At 43.1% G+C, this 17,806-nt stretch overlaps 1 protein-coding gene across 1 annotated transcript in view; it reads left to right on the top strand.

Moving 5' to 3' along the window:
* The first annotated feature begins 2,726 nt into the window (after positions 1-2,726).
* Positions 2,727-17,806, top strand: part of MTMR8 (myotubularin related protein 8) — a 56,348-nt gene continuing 41,268 nt past the window's right edge. Inside the window, exons 1-2 of the mRNA XM_070952178.1 lie at positions 2,727-2,775; positions 13,270-13,392. Of these exons, the coding sequence (XP_070808279.1) occupies positions 2,752-2,775; positions 13,270-13,392 (147 nt within the window). The 5' untranslated portion in view covers positions 2,727-2,751. The remainder of the gene's footprint in view (positions 2,776-13,269; positions 13,393-17,806) is intronic.

Below are 17,806 nucleotides of genomic sequence, written 5' to 3'. Positions count from 1 at the left end.
ACCTTGAGCCTTGGAGAGATTCGAACCAGCAGTAAATTGCAGGCAGCTGTGTTAATAACAGGGTGCTTTAAACCACTGTAGTACCAAGGCTTTACTTACGCCCTTAGGCGCCATTTTCTGCATTTTTAAACGAAGTTAAAGTGTTACTTGCATTTTTTTCTTTTTTCTCCTGATTTGCTCTGCCAGCACTCCAAGCCCAAATTTAGAATTGTGTTGCTGGAATGGTCGCGGCTTCTAGCTCCGCTTTAGCGGAGTCGTCCCAAGGTCCAGAGCAGATTGACAGGCTTCTAGGGAGCTCTCACCCTTCGCGCTCCAAGATTTCTCCTAGGGTGCTTGGTGGGCTCTACCTCCGTCTGTCTGCTCTTCTCTCTCCCCTTTGCCCGGGGAGAGGGTTTCCAAGCCCCAGACAGCTGTTTTTCGGCTGTTCTGGGGCTTTTACGGTGCCGAGGATCGGGCGCCCACAAAGGAGCATCAGCGAAGCTCGCGGAGCCAACCGGAAGTCACTGGTATACTAGATTCTGTAACCATTAGGTTCCTGTAATACATATATGCCTTTGTATTTGTATCACACATATTATGTATATTTGTATCTCCTGTAACAAACATATTCTGTTATTAGGCCTCTGTAATGTATCTGGTATTTGTCAAACATATGTCCCTGCCATTTGACCTGAATCCATATCAATCCATATCAATTAGGAGGCTAGAATTGGGTACTAAGCTGACATCTCTGAGGGTATAAAAGGACGCCATACCTTCCCCAAGGTGTGGCTATCTCCTTGCATGCATTGTATCTGTATGTTCTGGATATAATTCCACCCAGTATTTTGTTTTTGGCCATAAATAAAATCTGTTTTTTTGCAAGCCTCTTTGGCATTCTGGTGACTCAAGTGTTTTATGGGACCTTACACTGTCTTCCATTGGAATGCAACGTGTATATGGTTTGTATGTTTTATGTTTTAACTGTACACCACACAGATTCCCTCCGTGAATGAGATAAGCTGTCTCCAAATTTGATATTTAAATCAGTAAATGAACTTGTGTTTACAATATATGAACCAGCCAACAAAAAGCACCTTTTGTATGGATTTTTTGAGCATATGTAATCCCACATATGCAGCCCTTTAATAGCAAAAGATGGAAATGGGAACACAATACATTACAGAATATATAAATTGGCAGGGCAAGCTACTGTGTATAATGAGGGAGCAAACCCCACTCTCTTCTAGCACTGATGATGTTACTTAGTTGGATAATAGAATGTCTACAAGCAGCAAGCAAGGTCAGAGAGCACCAAGGACCCCATAATTCAACCTTGAGCTACATAAATTTTCTTATTTTGAGAATAAATGACCAATTACTAAACACCCATTCAACTCTAATAGCCAGCAAATCAAACAAAGTTGTTTGACCAGAGTTCACAGGTTCCATTCCTCATCTTCACTGGAAGCAAACTAAATACTGGCCGATTTCTGGAACTTTTATTCCTAGTTTCTGTGAAAAATATCAACCTTAAAAAAGAAATGACATTTGTTGGAGTGTTTCCTTAGTTGCTTCAGCTTTCAGGTTCAGCAAGCCATGCTTTAATTAAAAGAGAAAACTCAAGATGCCTGCAGTTCAAGTCATGGGCTCTTAGCAAAGTAAGAAGCAAAACGTATTCCCCAATATATTCCCCCAATATTCTTTTTATTTTTATTTTGCTCCAGTTTGCAAAACATTGAATCAAAACATGGATTGCTTGCTTGTTAATGGCTTCGTTTTATTCAACAAGTCATGATTAAAAGAATAATAACATTGCAGTGGAACCTAACCATTTTTTTTGTTTTGTGCCTCTAAATCATGGATCACTTGTTGTACGTTTCAGATCTGGGGGTTCCTTCGCACAAAGGAGGCAAGGATTTAGAAGCCCAAACAGACTCAGTTGCCATGCCCAAACATGTGATCTTAGACCAGTGTTTCTCAACCTTAGCTACTTTAAGCTGGGTGTTTGAATTGCAGTATATTTTTTGAATTGTAATCTGTCCAGAGTCATTGACTGAGATGGACACCTACAGAAATTGAATAAATAAATTAATAAACACGGTATGGATGAGTTGTTATAGTTTTCGATAATGGTTTGAATCTGGAGAAAGCCCTATATTTGCTTATTAAATGAAAAATAAAGGAATTAAGTGTCTCACAACTGACTGACTTGCCCTCCCAAATTCCATGCATTCAGCCGGTCTATTTAAAGACCTGTTTCCCACACACTGCTTAAGCTATGGTTGGTTAAACCACAGTTTATTTAAACCATCCTTGGCTGGCTAATGCAACCTGAAGTTCATGATTTGTGTAATGGCTTTCAATGAATCGTGGCCTGTACTGAAGCCAATCGTTGGGCTTGGGAAGGAGTTGGACTAGGACCAGCAAGATCCAAACTCAGGTCTACTTCACAGGGATGCTACTGTTTGGGGGAAACAGCCAGGAGATAACAGTGCTCTGTATCTCCTGGGGCAAAACGCAAGAGGAGTCTCAGCCTAGAAGTATCCCCCCACCAGCCCAATGCATTTCCACAGCGGATTATGGAAGGGATGCAGTTCGGGGGTCCCTCCGGAAGGAGGCGGGCAAGAACTCCCAAGTGCCGGCCGGTGCCAGCGCTCCTCCGGGGAAGGGCGGCTGCCCTCACGCAAGATGGCGGACGAAGCGCCTCCTCCGCGACATCTCGCGAGGCTTCGCGGGATCAGGACGTGGAAGAGGCCGGCGGCTTCGGCGATGGAGTATATCACGACGCCCAAGGTGAGGCGGGAGGGGGCGAGTGACATTTGCCACCCCCGCGCGCCCCCGACATGTGGAGGGGTCTCTGGGCATGTGCAGAGCGCCTGCCCGCTGGCCCGAGCCCTTCCCGGGGGCTCGGCGACCGCGCGGGCTGCGTTCCCACGTGCTCCGTGGGGCTGGGTTCGCCCCAGGGGGAGACGGGAAGCGAGCCCGACTGTCTGGGCGAGGGGTCAGCCCCTTCGGGAACCCACGAGGGGGCTTCCCACGTGGGGCTGACAGACGACACGCGTTTCCGGGCACTCTGAGCTCGCCCGCATACGTGTCACGCGCCGGGGAAGGAGCCCCAGGGTTGTGTGAATGCAACAACGGGAGCATGGCTGAGCAGGGTTGCCGACTGGCTCACTTATTAGATCAGTTTATAGAGCTGCCCTCTTGCAGTGCTGAATGAAGGCCAGTCTACCTCACAGGGTTTATTTGGAAAGAGTAGGAGGAGCCACCTTGAATTATTTATACAGATATTATGTATTGATTATATGTATTTTTATTTTACATATTTCATTTTACATATGGTTATTCGGGTCTTCTCCCACGTAAAATTGGAAGTGTCTTGGCGACGTTTCGACGAAGTCTCATTCGTCATCTTCAGGCTGGTGTTCTCAACTTCGTGCTTCTAGGAGCAATGTGTGTGATCGCAGCTCCTAGAAACAGGAAGCCGAAGACACCAGCCTGAAGATGACGAATGAGACTTCGTCGAAACGTTGCCAAGACACCTCCAATTTTACACGGGAGAAAACCCAAATAACCAAAGACCTACATACAAACACCCGCGAAAACCTCAGAAAACACACACACACACACACATTTGTATAATGATTTATTTTTTCATTGCATATTTATATTATGCATAGGTATAAATAACTTTGTATAAATACTACATATGTTTGTATATAGTAATTTTATGATATTTTATAAAATGCTATGTTTAAATATGTTTATGTTTATACATTTATACATTTATAAAACATTTAAATGTATATGAGATATACTACTGTATATATTAATGGAAAAGGATAAAAATAGAATAATAATTATAAAGTGCTTTGTAATTTATTTTTATTCAAGCTAACCAAAGTAAAAACAATGGCCACATTGTAATAGTGGACTGGCATTCAACCCCCCCTCCCCCCCTCCCATCCCAGGGCTGAAGCCGGCAGTGGCAATACAGCAGATAAAACTAATGGTGCATCCAAAGACAAGACCACCAGGTTGAGTTGGGTGGGGATGATGGGTATGCCACTCCAGCATCTCTGGAGGGCACCCAGTTGTAGCTGTTTTCAGGGCTGGTGACTTCCAAGCTGGTGGGAAAAGGGAGTGGGTCCCTTCCCTTTGAGATCTGGCCAGCCTATCCTGGCCCTGATTTTTAGTCTCTGTTCTAACAACCCCCTGAAATACATACTCATCTCAGTGGGCTTGTGAACCTGGGCGCTCTGGTTTAATGGAACAAATTGGTTCTTCTTCTAGTAAGTGTGAGGTGCTAAAAGAACCATCCAAAGTAAATGGGGACCTGGATGTTGGACATTGGGAAAAGGTACATTTCTCATCGCAGGATCAAGGGTCCTCTGAACATGTGTAGAGTACATTTTCTTTGGTTACATCTTGCTTTACTGCTGAAAAGAGGTACCAAGGCAAACACGAGCATGGCTTCTCCACAATTGTGATTCTATTCCTTTTCTTCCCAAATACCAAGTTTCAATTTGTCTCCCATTTAAACTTAGAAATACTTAATTTCTTAATTGTAGCTTGGGCTTTATTTCTTGGTAACCTTTCTGCATCTACCATTCTTCTTATTACTTTATCTTACAATCTTTCTGTTTTACCATTACTTTAGTTTATGCTGCGTTATATGTTCTGATCTGCGGTTAAACAATCATCTCACAGGTAGTCCTTGACTTACAGCCATTCGTTTAGCAATTGTTCGAAGTTACAATGGCACTGAAAAAATTGATTTACAACCAGTTCTCACATTTACAATGGTCACAGCATCTCCATGGTCATGTGATTAAAATTTGGGTGCTAGGCAACCGGCATGTATTTATGATGGTTGCAGTACCCCAGGATCAATGGAAGAAGCTGAATTTGCTGAACAACAACTTGATTCACAGTTGTTTTGTTTAACAACTGCAGTGATTTGGTTAATAACTACTACTGCTGGAACTACAATTACTGGAATGGTATAGTCCCGTGATGGTGAACCTGTGGCATGCAGAGCCATATTGGTGGGCACGTGAGCTCAGTTCCGGTGCGCATGCGCGCAAGAGTCAACTAATTTTTGGGCCTTTTGGGCCCACCGGAAGTAGGGAAACATGTTGTTTCCTGCCTCCAGAAGCCTCAGGGGACTGGAGAAGGTCCGTTTTTTTGCTCTCTCCAGCTTCCAGAGCCTTTCTAGGAGCCTGGGGGGGGGGCGAAAATGGCTCAGGCTCCTAGAAAGCCTCTGGAGCCTGGGGAGAGAAAAACGGGCCTTCCGGTCCCACCGGAAGTCGGCAAACGGGTCATTTCCGGTCTATGGAGGGCCTCCGGGGTGGTGGGGAAGGCCATTTTCGCCCTCCCCAGGCTTCTAGAAAGGCTCTGGAGCCCGAAGAGAGCAAAAAACGGGCCTTCCACTCCCACCATGCCATCGTGTGCTAAAAGCGGGGGGAGGGCGGGGGGATTGCACACTCATGGGGGGTGGGGTGCATAGAATTATGGGTGTGGGCACGTGCACACTCCCCACACTTTTGGCATGCGGTAGCAAAAAGGTTAGCCATCACTCGTATAGTCTCTCCTGCTTGAGAGGGGGTTGGACTAGAAGACCACATAAGGTACCTTCCAACTCTGTTATTCTGTTACTATGATTTACTTAATAACTTCAATAATTCTTTTAGCAACTGTGGGGCAAAAGGTTGTAAAGTTGGGCATGATTTGCTTGGCAACAGCCTTGCTGATCAGTGGAAATTTTGATCCCAATTGTGATCATAAGTTGAGATGACTTACAACAGTTCATTGAGTGACTGTTCAAAGTTACAACAGCACTGAAAAAAGTGACTTGTGACCATTTTTTACACTTATGACTGTTATAAGATTCCCCATAGTCATGTGATTTACATTTGGATGCTTGGCAACTAACTTACATTTATGACAGTTGCAGTGTCCTGGAGTCATGTGATCCTCTTTTGTGACCTTCTGATAAAGTCAGTGGGGAAACCAGATTCATTTAACAACCATGTTACCAATTTAAGAACTGCAGTGATTCACTTAACAAATGTGGTGAGACAAGTCGTAAAATGGGGCAAAGCTCACTTAACAAATTTATCATTTAACAACATAAATTTTGGGCTCAATTGTGGTCGTAAGGTGAGGACTACCTGTACTTGTCCCTGTTTCCACTAGCCTTTTGTTCTCTTCTATCAAGTTGGAGCCTATGTATCTTCAGGGTGTGATTTTCAATTCAAAGACCCGGCAAATGAGTACTAGAATGTGCAGGATCCTTAGAGGGCTTTAGGAGCACGTGCAGAGTGCATCCTTTTGTGCTCCAATTATAACCAAGGTATTAAAATTCCTTTGCAAATCTCTCTGCTTGCCTGCTATATTTGTCTCTCCGTGTTTTATTCTCTGAAAAGATTATTATTTTTACCCATCCAGATTATTGCCTTGAGCAGCTGGCCAAATCAGTTGCCCAGAGAGTGTTTCTAGCAATACAATTTTTCCCATTAAATGTGCTGCTGGGAAGCTGGCTAACTCCTAGAAGAGTCTCTGGTGAAGTTTCTAAAGTGCCTGAAAGGCTAGCAAAGATAATTGGTTTATTTTATGAGGCTGTAACCTTATTTTCAGGGGTGTTTGGAAGCAACAGGCCCTCCAAAGGACCCAAAAGCATGTAAATTTGCACTTCCTACCTATTTTAGATAGAGGGACGTGGTGGCTCAGTGGCTAAGGCGCTGAGTTTGTCGATCGAAAGGTCAGCAGTTCAGCAGTTCAAATCCCTAGTGCCACATAACAGGGTCAGCTCCCGTGACTTGTCCTAGCTTCTGCCAACCTAGAAGTTCGAAAGCATGTAAAAAATGCAAGTAGAAAAATAGGGATCACCTTTGGTGGGAAGGTAACAGCGTTCCGTGCGCCTTTGCCATTGAGTCATGCCAGCCATATGACCACTGAGACATCTTTGGACATTGCTGGCTTTTTGGCTTTGAAATGGAGATGAGCACCGCCCCCTAGAGTTGGGAACAACAAGCACATATGTGCAAGGGGAACCTTTATCTTACCTATTTTAGATGCAGTTCATAATGAGAAGGTTGCTTTCAAAATTGTTCCAGTGGCACTTCTCAGCTTGGGGGACTTGGATTCTTCAGGTGTACTGAAAGTTTATGGTTTCAAGAAAACCGTAAAATATAAAATATAGAAATACAAAGAAAAATGAAAATAAGGAAGAAAAAGCGAAAGAAGGAAACTAAGGAGAGAAGCAACCTACAACTAAGGAGAAGTTTCCTAACAACAATTAACCAGTGGAACACCTTGTCTCCAGAAGTTTTGGGTGCTCCATCACTGGAGGTTTTGAAGAAGAGATTAGACAACCATTTGTCCGGAATGGTATAGGGTTTCCTGCTGGAGCAGGGGGCTGGACTAGAAGACCTCCAAGGTCCCTTCCAACTGTTATTCTGTATAGGGTAAAGGGAAAAAGGAAAAAAAAAACATTGACTTCCAATTCCTTTTGGCTCAGTAGAATAAGGTAATAACATAGAACCTCAACTTTTTATTTTTACATAATAATATATGCTAGCCATTTTTATAACAACAAACCCATCTAAATCAGCAAAACCCAAAATCAAAGATTCATTTTTTCCACCTCAAGTGCAAAATCCCAAATCAATTTCCAAGTAGAAACAAAATCTTTTTTTCTTTTCTTTTCTTTAATCAAAGCAGTCAATTTAGCCATCTCTGGTAACTCCATCAATTTTTGGAGCCATTTGTCCATTGTGGGAATCAAAGTATCCTTCCAGCATTGAAAGCTTACCTACCCCAGATCCATTTCCTTCTATTATTGCTCCCTCCCAAGATTGAGAAAATGGAAAGAACCCAGTATTTCTAAACCCATCCAATTTTTTTCCTTTTGGTGAAAAGGAACTTGCAGGAAAGTCAGTAATTTATTTCCCTTTTTGTAAGAACAGTGTCCGGAAATGTAGAGGTCTGACTTTGTGGTGCCTCTCTCATTACTCAGAGATAAATCTTGTGCTGCTCATGAAAAATGCCAGATGGGGGAAGTAGGGCATGGATGGGAAGATGGCTTATTAGTGAGCTGGAATACAGACACATGCATATTTTAAAAATAGAACCTGTGTTAGGAGTTTGGTTGCAACAGCTGCCCTCTGTCTCTTGACAGAGTCTTTTTTCCCTTGCACCGAGAAAAGTTACAGGCAAGCAAGATCCTGACACAACTTGATGGTTAGTTTTTAGCAATCCTGGCTAGTGGGAGATGTAAAGATTGCAGAAAGGGCTCCTGGTCTCCAGGAATAGGCAACCAATCCGTAGGAGCTGTGATGTTGCATTGTAGTCAGACTTTGGTTCATTACTCATTACTGTACATAAGAGCAAAAAGTATTGGATTGGTGGGGTTTAAAAATCTGACTGGCCGTTTAAATCCCATTTTCTTGGGAGAGCTGTGATGAAGTTAAATGGCCAGTGCTGTAGTTTGGCCAGATTTCTTCTTAAAGGAGGCCAAGTTGAAAGTTCTTGAGATGCTGAAGCTTTAGCAGCATTTGGTGACACTGGGAGTAATTGGAAGAAGGATCTTGGCTAAAATAAAATGAAATATCAAAACAGGAATGATTGACTGGATTACGATTAAGGGCCCTGTCTGGATTATACTCCAAAACTAATTACAAGTCCTCAATTTATAACCATATTTGAGCCAGGAATTATTATTGCGGTTGTTGACCAGACCCGACTTTACAACACTTTTTGTGATGGTCATTAAGGGAACACTGCAGTTATTAAGTGAATTCATTATAACCAATGGGTGTTTTTGATCAGAAACTGAAAGTAAATCCTGGAAAACAACAAAAACATTGAAAATTGCAGTCATGTGCCTGCAGGATGCTGCAAATGGCAATAAAAATGAGTTGGTTGCCAAGCACCCAAAATGCAAGCACATAACCGTGGTATGACCATTGTAACATAAAAATTAGATTGTAAATACCTTTTTGGGGGAGTGGTCCATCATAACTTTAAACAGTTGCTAAGTGAACAGTTGTAAATGAAGGACTACCTGTAGTGGGATGAGCAACTGTGTACCAGTGGAGTACAAGTCTCCTTGTGGTTATTTTCTTATGTCCTTGGTTGCCATTTAATATGCAGTATATTTATATATTGTATTGTTTATTGTTACTTTATATGGGTTTTTTCTTTGAGTTATTGTTTGTTTTCATGCTATATGCTGCCCAAAGTTACACTAGTTGAGTTGGTGGCCTTATAAATCTTATAAATAAGAAAAAAGTATCTCAGGGGGAAAAACCCAGCCCAGTTTGTTCCTTGCATCTGTGGTTTAAAAGATCTCTTTTACACGGCTACTTAAAGGTGACGTAAGGTGACGTCTGGTAGAGGTTGGAGAAGAGCAACTGATGAGTAATTTTCAACCTGTGTGGAAGTTGAGTTACGGCAACTGGACTTCTTTTCTTGCTGGTTAAAAACGTTTCTCTGCTTATCCAGGTAGCTTCTTCGGTCTGAGCAAGTTGGTTAGGGGAACCTCATGTGTTCTTCAGAGATTGACAACCATTTTACCGGGATGCTGTAAGGACTAAAAGACCCTTGAGGTTTCTTCCAGCCCTGTGATTCTATGTTCTATGAAGTGGGCTCAGTAAAAAGCTGAGTGGGTGGTCTTAAAAGTATGTGATTTGTTGTAAAAAGTTGGAAGGAGCATCTTAATTATATGTATGGGAAAGAAACTGCTGTGTGAAAGGTGGGAATGAAGGGAATGACTAGGCTTGAGAGTGTGCTTCTGCTTGTTTTATTATATGGATGTAAGATTTGGGCATGTGAAGAAAACATAAAAATAAGTGGAATACACTGAAGAAAAGTGTGTAATACATCACAAAGAAAGAAGGTCAAGAATGATAGTTCCAAGTGTGGCTTAGTGGACCATACTTGAAATATTGCATCCATTTTGGTCACCACAACATAAAAAACCATTGTGCAGAAAAGAGCAAAAGGATGATTAGGGGGCTGGAGTTAAAAGGAACATAATGAAAGGTTGCAGGAACTGGGTATGACTAGTCTCGTGAAATAAGGACTGGGGAAGATACGATAGCAGTGTTCCAATACTTGAAGGGCTGCTACAAAGAAGAGAGGTTTAACATCCTCCAAAGCACCAGAAGGCAGGACAAGAAAGAAGAGATGGAACCAGTGGAATGGCTTGCCTTTAGAAGTTGTGCTCTATCACTGGAGGCTTTTAAGAAGAGACTGGACAACCATTTGCCTAAAACGGTGTAGGCTTTCCTGCTTCAGCAGGTAATTGGATTTGAAGACCTCTAAGGTCCCTTCCAACTCTGTTATTCTATGTTCTGTGATGGGGTGCTAAATATGGAGTGTGGAGTGAATGCAGTATATGGAATACCCAATACAACAGTATAAAGTGCCCAGTATGATAGGTTTTGCATCTCATAGAGAGAAAGAGGGAGAATTAACTGCACAACAATTATTGAGTGATTGAAGATTAAGATGAACAATGAGATTATTCCACCATGCTTTATCTATCACAGGAGCTGATTTACTTGAGTTTTTATAGAGGTAGTCTTCATGTTATGAGCATAATGGAGCTTGCCCATTATGGTGGTAAGTCGTGTCAGTTGTAAAAAGGGTCAGTCACATGATCAACCCTATTTTATGATCTTTTTTGCAGCAGTCATTAGGAAATACAATGTAAAATGACCACCACAGTTATGTAAATGCCATGGTCATTAAGCAAAACACTTGTTTGCTATGGGCCGGTTTTTGCCAAGAACAGGAAGTAAATTCAGGGTTTTGACAAAATGTCATAAAACAGGGTCATGTGACCATGGGATAGTGCAAATGGCCATAACTGGAGGCTGGTTGCTGAGCACCTGAAATGCGGTCACATGGGGCTGCCCAGTCTTTGTCATAAGTATCCCCCAGGTAGATCTGTCAGAAGTTTGAACAGTCAATAAATGACCGGTCATAAATCAAGGACTACCTATAATCACATTAGAACTCTATGCAGCAGTTTCTGAAATATTAAATGATAGCTTTATTATTTCTCCATTTGCTTTCTGAAGTAAGTTTGGAGCGTGTATGCAGTGGTCCAGGGCATGTCCATACTTTTGTGCAGGGTCCTCTTTTCCATCCACCATGAAGTGCTTAGCATCTAGGGTGAGTTTTTTTGTTCCTTGGCTTCCTCCTTACCTGGTGAAGGGTTGGGCTCCCTTCTCTACCTCAAGAGCTTCCTTTTATTTCTTATTTGGTCATGCTCACCTGTTGAATTCACTGTTCCTACAAGGAATGGTTAAAAGTCCTAACAATAGTTCATTTAGTGACAGCTCGAAGTTACAATGGCACTGAAAAAAGTGACTTATGACTGTTTTCACACTTACAATCATTTTGGCATCTCCATAGTCCTATGATCAAAATTCAGCTGCTTAGCAACTGACTCATATTTATGACGGTTGCAGTGTTCCATGGTCACGTGATCCCCTTTTACGATCTTCCAACAAGCAAAGTCAGTGGTGAAGCCAGGTTAACAACTGTGTAACTAACTTAACAACCAGAGTGATTTACTTAACAATTGTGATAAGAAAAGTCGTTAAATGGGGCAAAATTCACTTAACAATTGTCTCGCTTAGCAACAAAAATTTTGGGCTCAATTGTGGTTGTAAGTCAAGGACTATCTTTATATTTAATTTGCAGAAGATTGGGAGGAGATATGATAGTCTTCTTCCTATCTGAAGGGCTGTCATGTTCAGATGTACCGGTATTCCCAGTAGCCCCAGAGGTTTAGACTCGGATGGAAGTTCAAGGATGTAGATACAGATTTGACATGGGGGAGAACCTCTTGCCAGAGCAAGAACTGTCAATCAGTGGAATGGGTTACCATATAGAGCAGAGGTCTCCAAACTTGGCAGACTTGTGGACTTCAGCTCCCAGAATTCTCCAGCCAACTCCAATTTTGGGAGTTGAAGTCCACAAGTCTTAAAGTTGCCAAGTTTGGAGACCTCTGATATAGAGTAACCCATTGTTTTTTCCTTCACTGGAGATTCCCCCCCCCCTTCACTGGAGATTGATTGATTGAAGCTTCTTGGATGAGAAATGAAATGTTTTCAAAGGGAAAAAACCCCCAAGAAAGTCCAGTTGCCTTTTGGAAAAAGCACCTTTGGGACAACAAAGTCCTGGATGATTGAGAATCCCCATCAACAAGGTCCCTTAGACCAGGGGTCTCCAAGCCCCGGGCTGTAGCCCCGAACTGGGCTTTACAAGCAACAGGCGAACACGCTCATGCACGCAGCTCCACTTGGGCTTGTGCAAATGGCGCTGAGTGTGGGCAGAACCATCCCATCTCTCCCTCCCCTCACTGCTGGTCTGCAAAGTCAGAAGAGTTGGGACCACTGCCTTAGACTTTAGGATTCTTGAATCTATGTTTGCTACCACAGGAGATGGGAATCCTATGTCCCTCAAGATCTTGCTGGACCACAACTCCCAACCCCTCTTGTCCTAGGTGGCTGAGTTGCTAAGAGTTCTGTTTTATTACGCTCTGGAGAACTTCAGTTTCCTCAAAACTAATTTGCTGGTTTCTCAAGCACCATCGGCAAAAGTCGGGTACTCCAAAGTGGATTATGAAGATGAGCCCTGTGAATGAAGGAGAGACGATATCTTTGATTGTGTGCTTAGGTGCCTCATAAGTACTCATAAGTACTGATTCTGAATTTTATTCCTCTGGCTTTTCTGATTGAATTCATTTTAATTGAGGCAAAATGAGGAGCCTTATAATTATTTTTCCCTTGACAGAAAGTCATTATTCTTGCAAACCCCACCGTCTTGACCCCTGATTCTCATCTGTTAGGCAGAACTCCTTGTTCTCAAGATGGCTGAATAGCTGAACCTTACATCAGAAATTTGTAATGGGGTACATGATGTCTAATTCACGATCATAAAAGGTTCCTTTCTTACTCACCTAGAAATGATTTTTTTTCGTGATGGACAACCCAGTGTGCAAAGATTACAATTTTGACTTAATTGGCTTCCCATTGCAGTATGATGAAGCTCTGGGCTAATTAGAAGAAGGATACCTTTTCCCATCTGTTCAGTAATTACTCACTTCCTTGCTGGTACAAAGTTGGAGAGCTGAACAGCGGGCACTTTGAGTGGTGCAAATGCTTTCCATGCGCAGTGACTGATCTGGTGCATTTTACCTCTTTTAGACACGTTCTAATTAGTTTCTTCCTTTCTGGTTTCTTTTTTTTTCCCCTTTCTGCCCTACAGGTAGAAAATGTCAAGCTGCTAGATCGTTATACCAACAAGAAAGCAGCAAATGGGACACTGTATTTGACAGCTACTCATCTGATCTATGTGGACACCTCAACTGACGTTCGAAAAGAGACATGGGTAAGGTTGGAATATGGCAATTTTCCAGACCACTGAGAACCAAACAGTTCTTGTCTCCTGAGTGCTAAGCTCATTTCCACTTTTCTAATACAGGTAGTCCTTGACTTACAGCTGGCCTCTTAGCAGCAGTTAAGTTGCTAAGTTACAAGAGACCCTCCCGGAAAGGAGGAGTACCGGTAATCCTAATCCGATACGCTGAGGGGCGAGGAGGTCTTAAAATCCTCGCCCCGAGCTCATCCGGCCAAACCAGGGGTTGCTGATGGTCGAGCGCCCCTGTAGCAACCCCCTGAAGCCCCGAGGCCATCCATCCTCACGCAGCACTCAGAGACACCACCGCCATCTTGCGCATGCTCTTTTAGGATGCAGCGGACCTGCTCCTCCTAGGGAGACCTGGTTCCACCTGCCTCTACCTTTGCCTCATGCAGTGGGGACCATCCCAGGGGAGGAGCAGCGCCAGGATACAAATGGTCAGCAAAAATTATAATTTTGCCAGCTATTGCCCATGGGACAATTACAGGGCGAGAACACACTGCTCTTGGAGAGCTGTGCCCAGTTACACAGGCCACCTTTGGCAACCTCTACATTTTCCAATGCCCTTCCCAGTCAGGGGATTTTTAACCAGGAATCATGCAAAATTTCACGTTACCTGTGATGAGGGCTGGACCTTGCTACTACTGCCAGGGCCTTGGCCACGGCAAGCCTGGGACCAGAACCAGCCTTCCAGGCTCATCTCCTGGCAGTCCATAAGTCTGCCAATATGTGGTTTCGGGACCATCTGCCAGCTTGAGGTTCTCTTAGTCACCTAGCCGCTTCCTAAATCTGATACAGGACAAGGGCAACCTTCCATCCCCTGGTTCTGAATTGAGGCTGCATACTATAGCAGAAGACTTTGCTGCTATACTGCCAGCACCGGAGGTGGAGACCTTGGGGCTGGCAAAAGAGGAGGACTTGTGGCTTGGAGATTAATACAACTGCCTTATATCCATGCAGCCCGAGTTCAACTCCCAGGAGGGGTATGGCTAGCTGATGAGAGCTAGAGCTAGATAGCTGGAAATAGATCTATACTAGTTTCCCTTTATTCTTAGCCTCACCTCTCTCCCACCTCCTTGTCCATAGATACCAGGGGCAATCTTGCCACGGAGGACAGGATGGCAGATGTGCCTTCCCTAGAGCACACCAAGGGAGCCAGGTTGGCACAGTTCATGTTGTTGCCACTGCCGGATTTTCATTTCTGATGTGGCTTGGGATACACCGAGCCTTTAATGTTTTGGGGGTCTGTTGAACGGGGACCCAGATTGTTCAGGGCAATGTGTTGACTCGGTGCACAGCTTACAGTTGCCTGTAAAGCACAGTGAAGTGATAGAATGTCACAGAAGCCAGGAGCTGCACAAAAGCACATTCTGCCTTTCTGAAGCCCCCAATGCTTTGAGTTTCCCTCTGGCTTGACTGCCCAGGTGAACCTCGGAGCCTTCTCTTGCCCTGCTCTTCATTCCAGAGGGCCGTGCATCCCTCCCCCAACCAATCCTCCATACAAACCGCCCATCCCGTTTCTGCAAAGGCAGAACCTCTCCCTTGCAGGGCGATCCAAAGAGAGGAGGGGGATGCTGCTGAAAAAGCCGCCTTCCACCTGGTGCTGTGGGAAAAATGAGAGGTCCTGTTGTCCTGCAGAGCCGCCGCTGCTTGAGTGTGGGGATGGGCGAGGAGAACAGCGAGTCTCAGCGAATAGATCAGGTGGAGCTGGCTGACTCAGGGCTGCTCAGAAGCCATCCCCGGCGCTGCCAGAAGTTTGGGTGCCTCGGCTTCAGATCGTTCCCTACCTCCCTCTCTCTCTCTCTCTCTCTCTCTCTCTCTCTCTCTCACACACACACACACACACACACACACACACACACACACACAGAGGTTGGAGAGCTCTCTTGCTCGCTCGCTCTCCAAGCACCCCATGCACAGCCCATTTGAGGAAAGGGCACGCACGGCTGGGCACGTTTGGCTGCAGAAGGAGGCACAGTGCAATGAGGTTGTTTTGTTCACTGCAGTGGTACTTCCGGGGGGGCGGGGCGAGTAAGGTGCTAGCTCCTTCCCCGCAGCCCTGCCATGCTTCCCTGCCTTCCACGTGGTCTTCTGCTTGCCTGCCTTCGCAAGATGGCCACCGGGATGCCAGAAAGCCAGCATAGAAGGCAAGGAAGCATGGCAGGATTGCGGGCCGTGGACCGGTTCGGGGGCGTGGCCAGCCAGCCATTGCTCCCGGTTCGGCAAACTAGCCTCAATCTCCGCTACCTACTCACCCGAGCCGGTCCGAACCAGGAGCATTTCACCCCTGCTACAAACTTGAAATTTGCCACGTATGTTCCTCTTGGCTTCTAGGTGCTCACTAAGAAAGGATTTTTCTAAATGACCATCAGAGCATTAGTATTTCCTATATTATTATTAACACACTCTGATGCTAAGGAGTTCTACTTCCCCTCCCCACCTGAAAAGAAATCTGTTCCAAATGCAAAACACAGAGGAGAGGAGTTTCAGTTTCAGTTTTTCTTTCACAGCAGCAAGCAGGGGATAGGATAGGGGAGGCTTCTGTGGGGCAAGGCTGAGGGAGAGAAAGGGATAGGATAGGGGAGGTGTCTGTGGGGCAAGGCTGAGGGAGAGAAGGGGATAGGATAGCGGAGGCTTCTGTGCATCAAGCCTGAGGGAGAGAAGGGGAGAAGGCTGATCATAAGTACTAATTAATTTTCAAGATGTAGGTGTCGATTTATCAAGCCCAATCACATATTTTCATAGCGGAGCATGGATATTCAGCTAATAGTAATAATACAATTGAATTACCTAATCCTAAACTTCCACCTAAGTTTAGTTTATTTTTAATTATAATAGATTCTATTATCTGTTAATATGTATGCTACTATTTTCCTTATTTGTATTTTTTATTTTTATTAATATATTTTATCATTATCCATCATCTCTTAACCTTTTTGCAGTTCCATCATTTATTGACTTTTTAATCACCCTTTTATTTCTCTCTTTTGGAGTTATAAAACTCTCTTGCCCTTTGTCTCTTTCTGCTGTCTTATTTGAATCAATAAGACTTTCTTTTTTTAAAGAGATTTTTCTCTTTTTTCTCTCTAAACCTTTCATTTTTTTGGAGATTCTTTCCTTTTTTCTCTGTTCTATTATAAACTGTTAAGGAATTATCTAATTGATTCCTACTTATTAATCCTTTCTCTTCATTATCTTTATCTTCTTGCATCTCGTTTTGATTTTTTCCTCCCACTGCTTCTTCTAATTTCTCATCTATTTCCTGAATATCATGTTCAACTTCCCCCCCCCATTCTTGAGTGACTTCTACACTTATTTCTTTATCTTTAGACAATCCCTTTGTCTCCTTATTGTTTTTTACAGTTTCATGCATATTTTTGAGCATCAAAGTTATTTCTTCATTTGCCTCTATTATTCCCTGTAAATCCATTTTGTAACAATTTAATAAAAATTACTCAGTATGCCTCTTTGGTTCCAACATCTCAATATTTAAAAACTCCAACTTAATAACATTCAATCAATCCCATAGTTGTACCTCCAAATCTCCTAAATTTATAATCTTTAAAATTCTTTAGTAAGTTACAGCCTTGTGGTTTTTCATTTACGTATCTTCCCAATTGTCCAAATTTTAAAGTCTTATTTAACTTTTCTTCTTTTCTCTTTTCTTTTATCATCTTTCTTCTTTTGGCTCATAGAATGTTCTGTCAAATAGCCTTAATAATCCAAATCTAAATTAATCCACTTGGTTCCTCCAATCTGTCAAATCCCTAATCCAATAGGCAGTTTCAATAAAGTTTAGTTATTTGCAATTTAGTTCATCTTAGAAATCTTCAAGAGGGAAAAGAAACTCATTAGGTATTTTCAAAATATCCAGATCATCTTCTAAAATAGAGTCAAGGTCAGGCCACCTTCCAGGTGTTATTTACTTTCTTCTAGTCTGTGTATTAGACTCTACGTGTATTGTGCCTCACTTTCACTAAGAATACTGACGCTGTAGTGCTGTAGTGCTCCTCTTCCTCCAGTAGATGGCTCTCCTGCTTCCAAGTCTAACATTAAACATTATGTCAAAAACAGCTGATTATCTGATAAATCCAGGGGGTTTAGAAATACAAATAAGCAAGACAGTTTCTCCCAAAAATCACCTTTCAAATTGTTTAAGCTTTTTCCCAGATTTTCTGTATTTTAAAGCTTCCTTTAGGCATTACTTTCGCCTCTTAATTTTCAGTCTTTAATCTTCTCAATGTGTCTAATTGCTGCTTCCTTAACACTTGGAGATTATCTTTTAAAATTCTTGTAGTTAAATTAAATCTTTAGAGTAAGAGTTGGAAGTTATCTCACCCAATTTCAATGCTATGTCCATGGACTGCTCCAGCACAAATCTTAT

Source organism: Pituophis catenifer, unplaced genomic scaffold, assembly GCF_029215685.1.
Source record: "Pituophis catenifer annectens isolate HBS135680 unplaced genomic scaffold, rPitCat1.0.hap2 SCAF_11, whole genome shotgun sequence".
Taxonomy (NCBI): Eukaryota; Metazoa; Chordata; class Lepidosauria; order Squamata; family Colubridae; genus Pituophis; species Pituophis catenifer.
The sequence above is the reverse complement of the archived record's forward strand: the minus strand, read 5'-3'. Positions and strand labels throughout refer to the sequence as shown.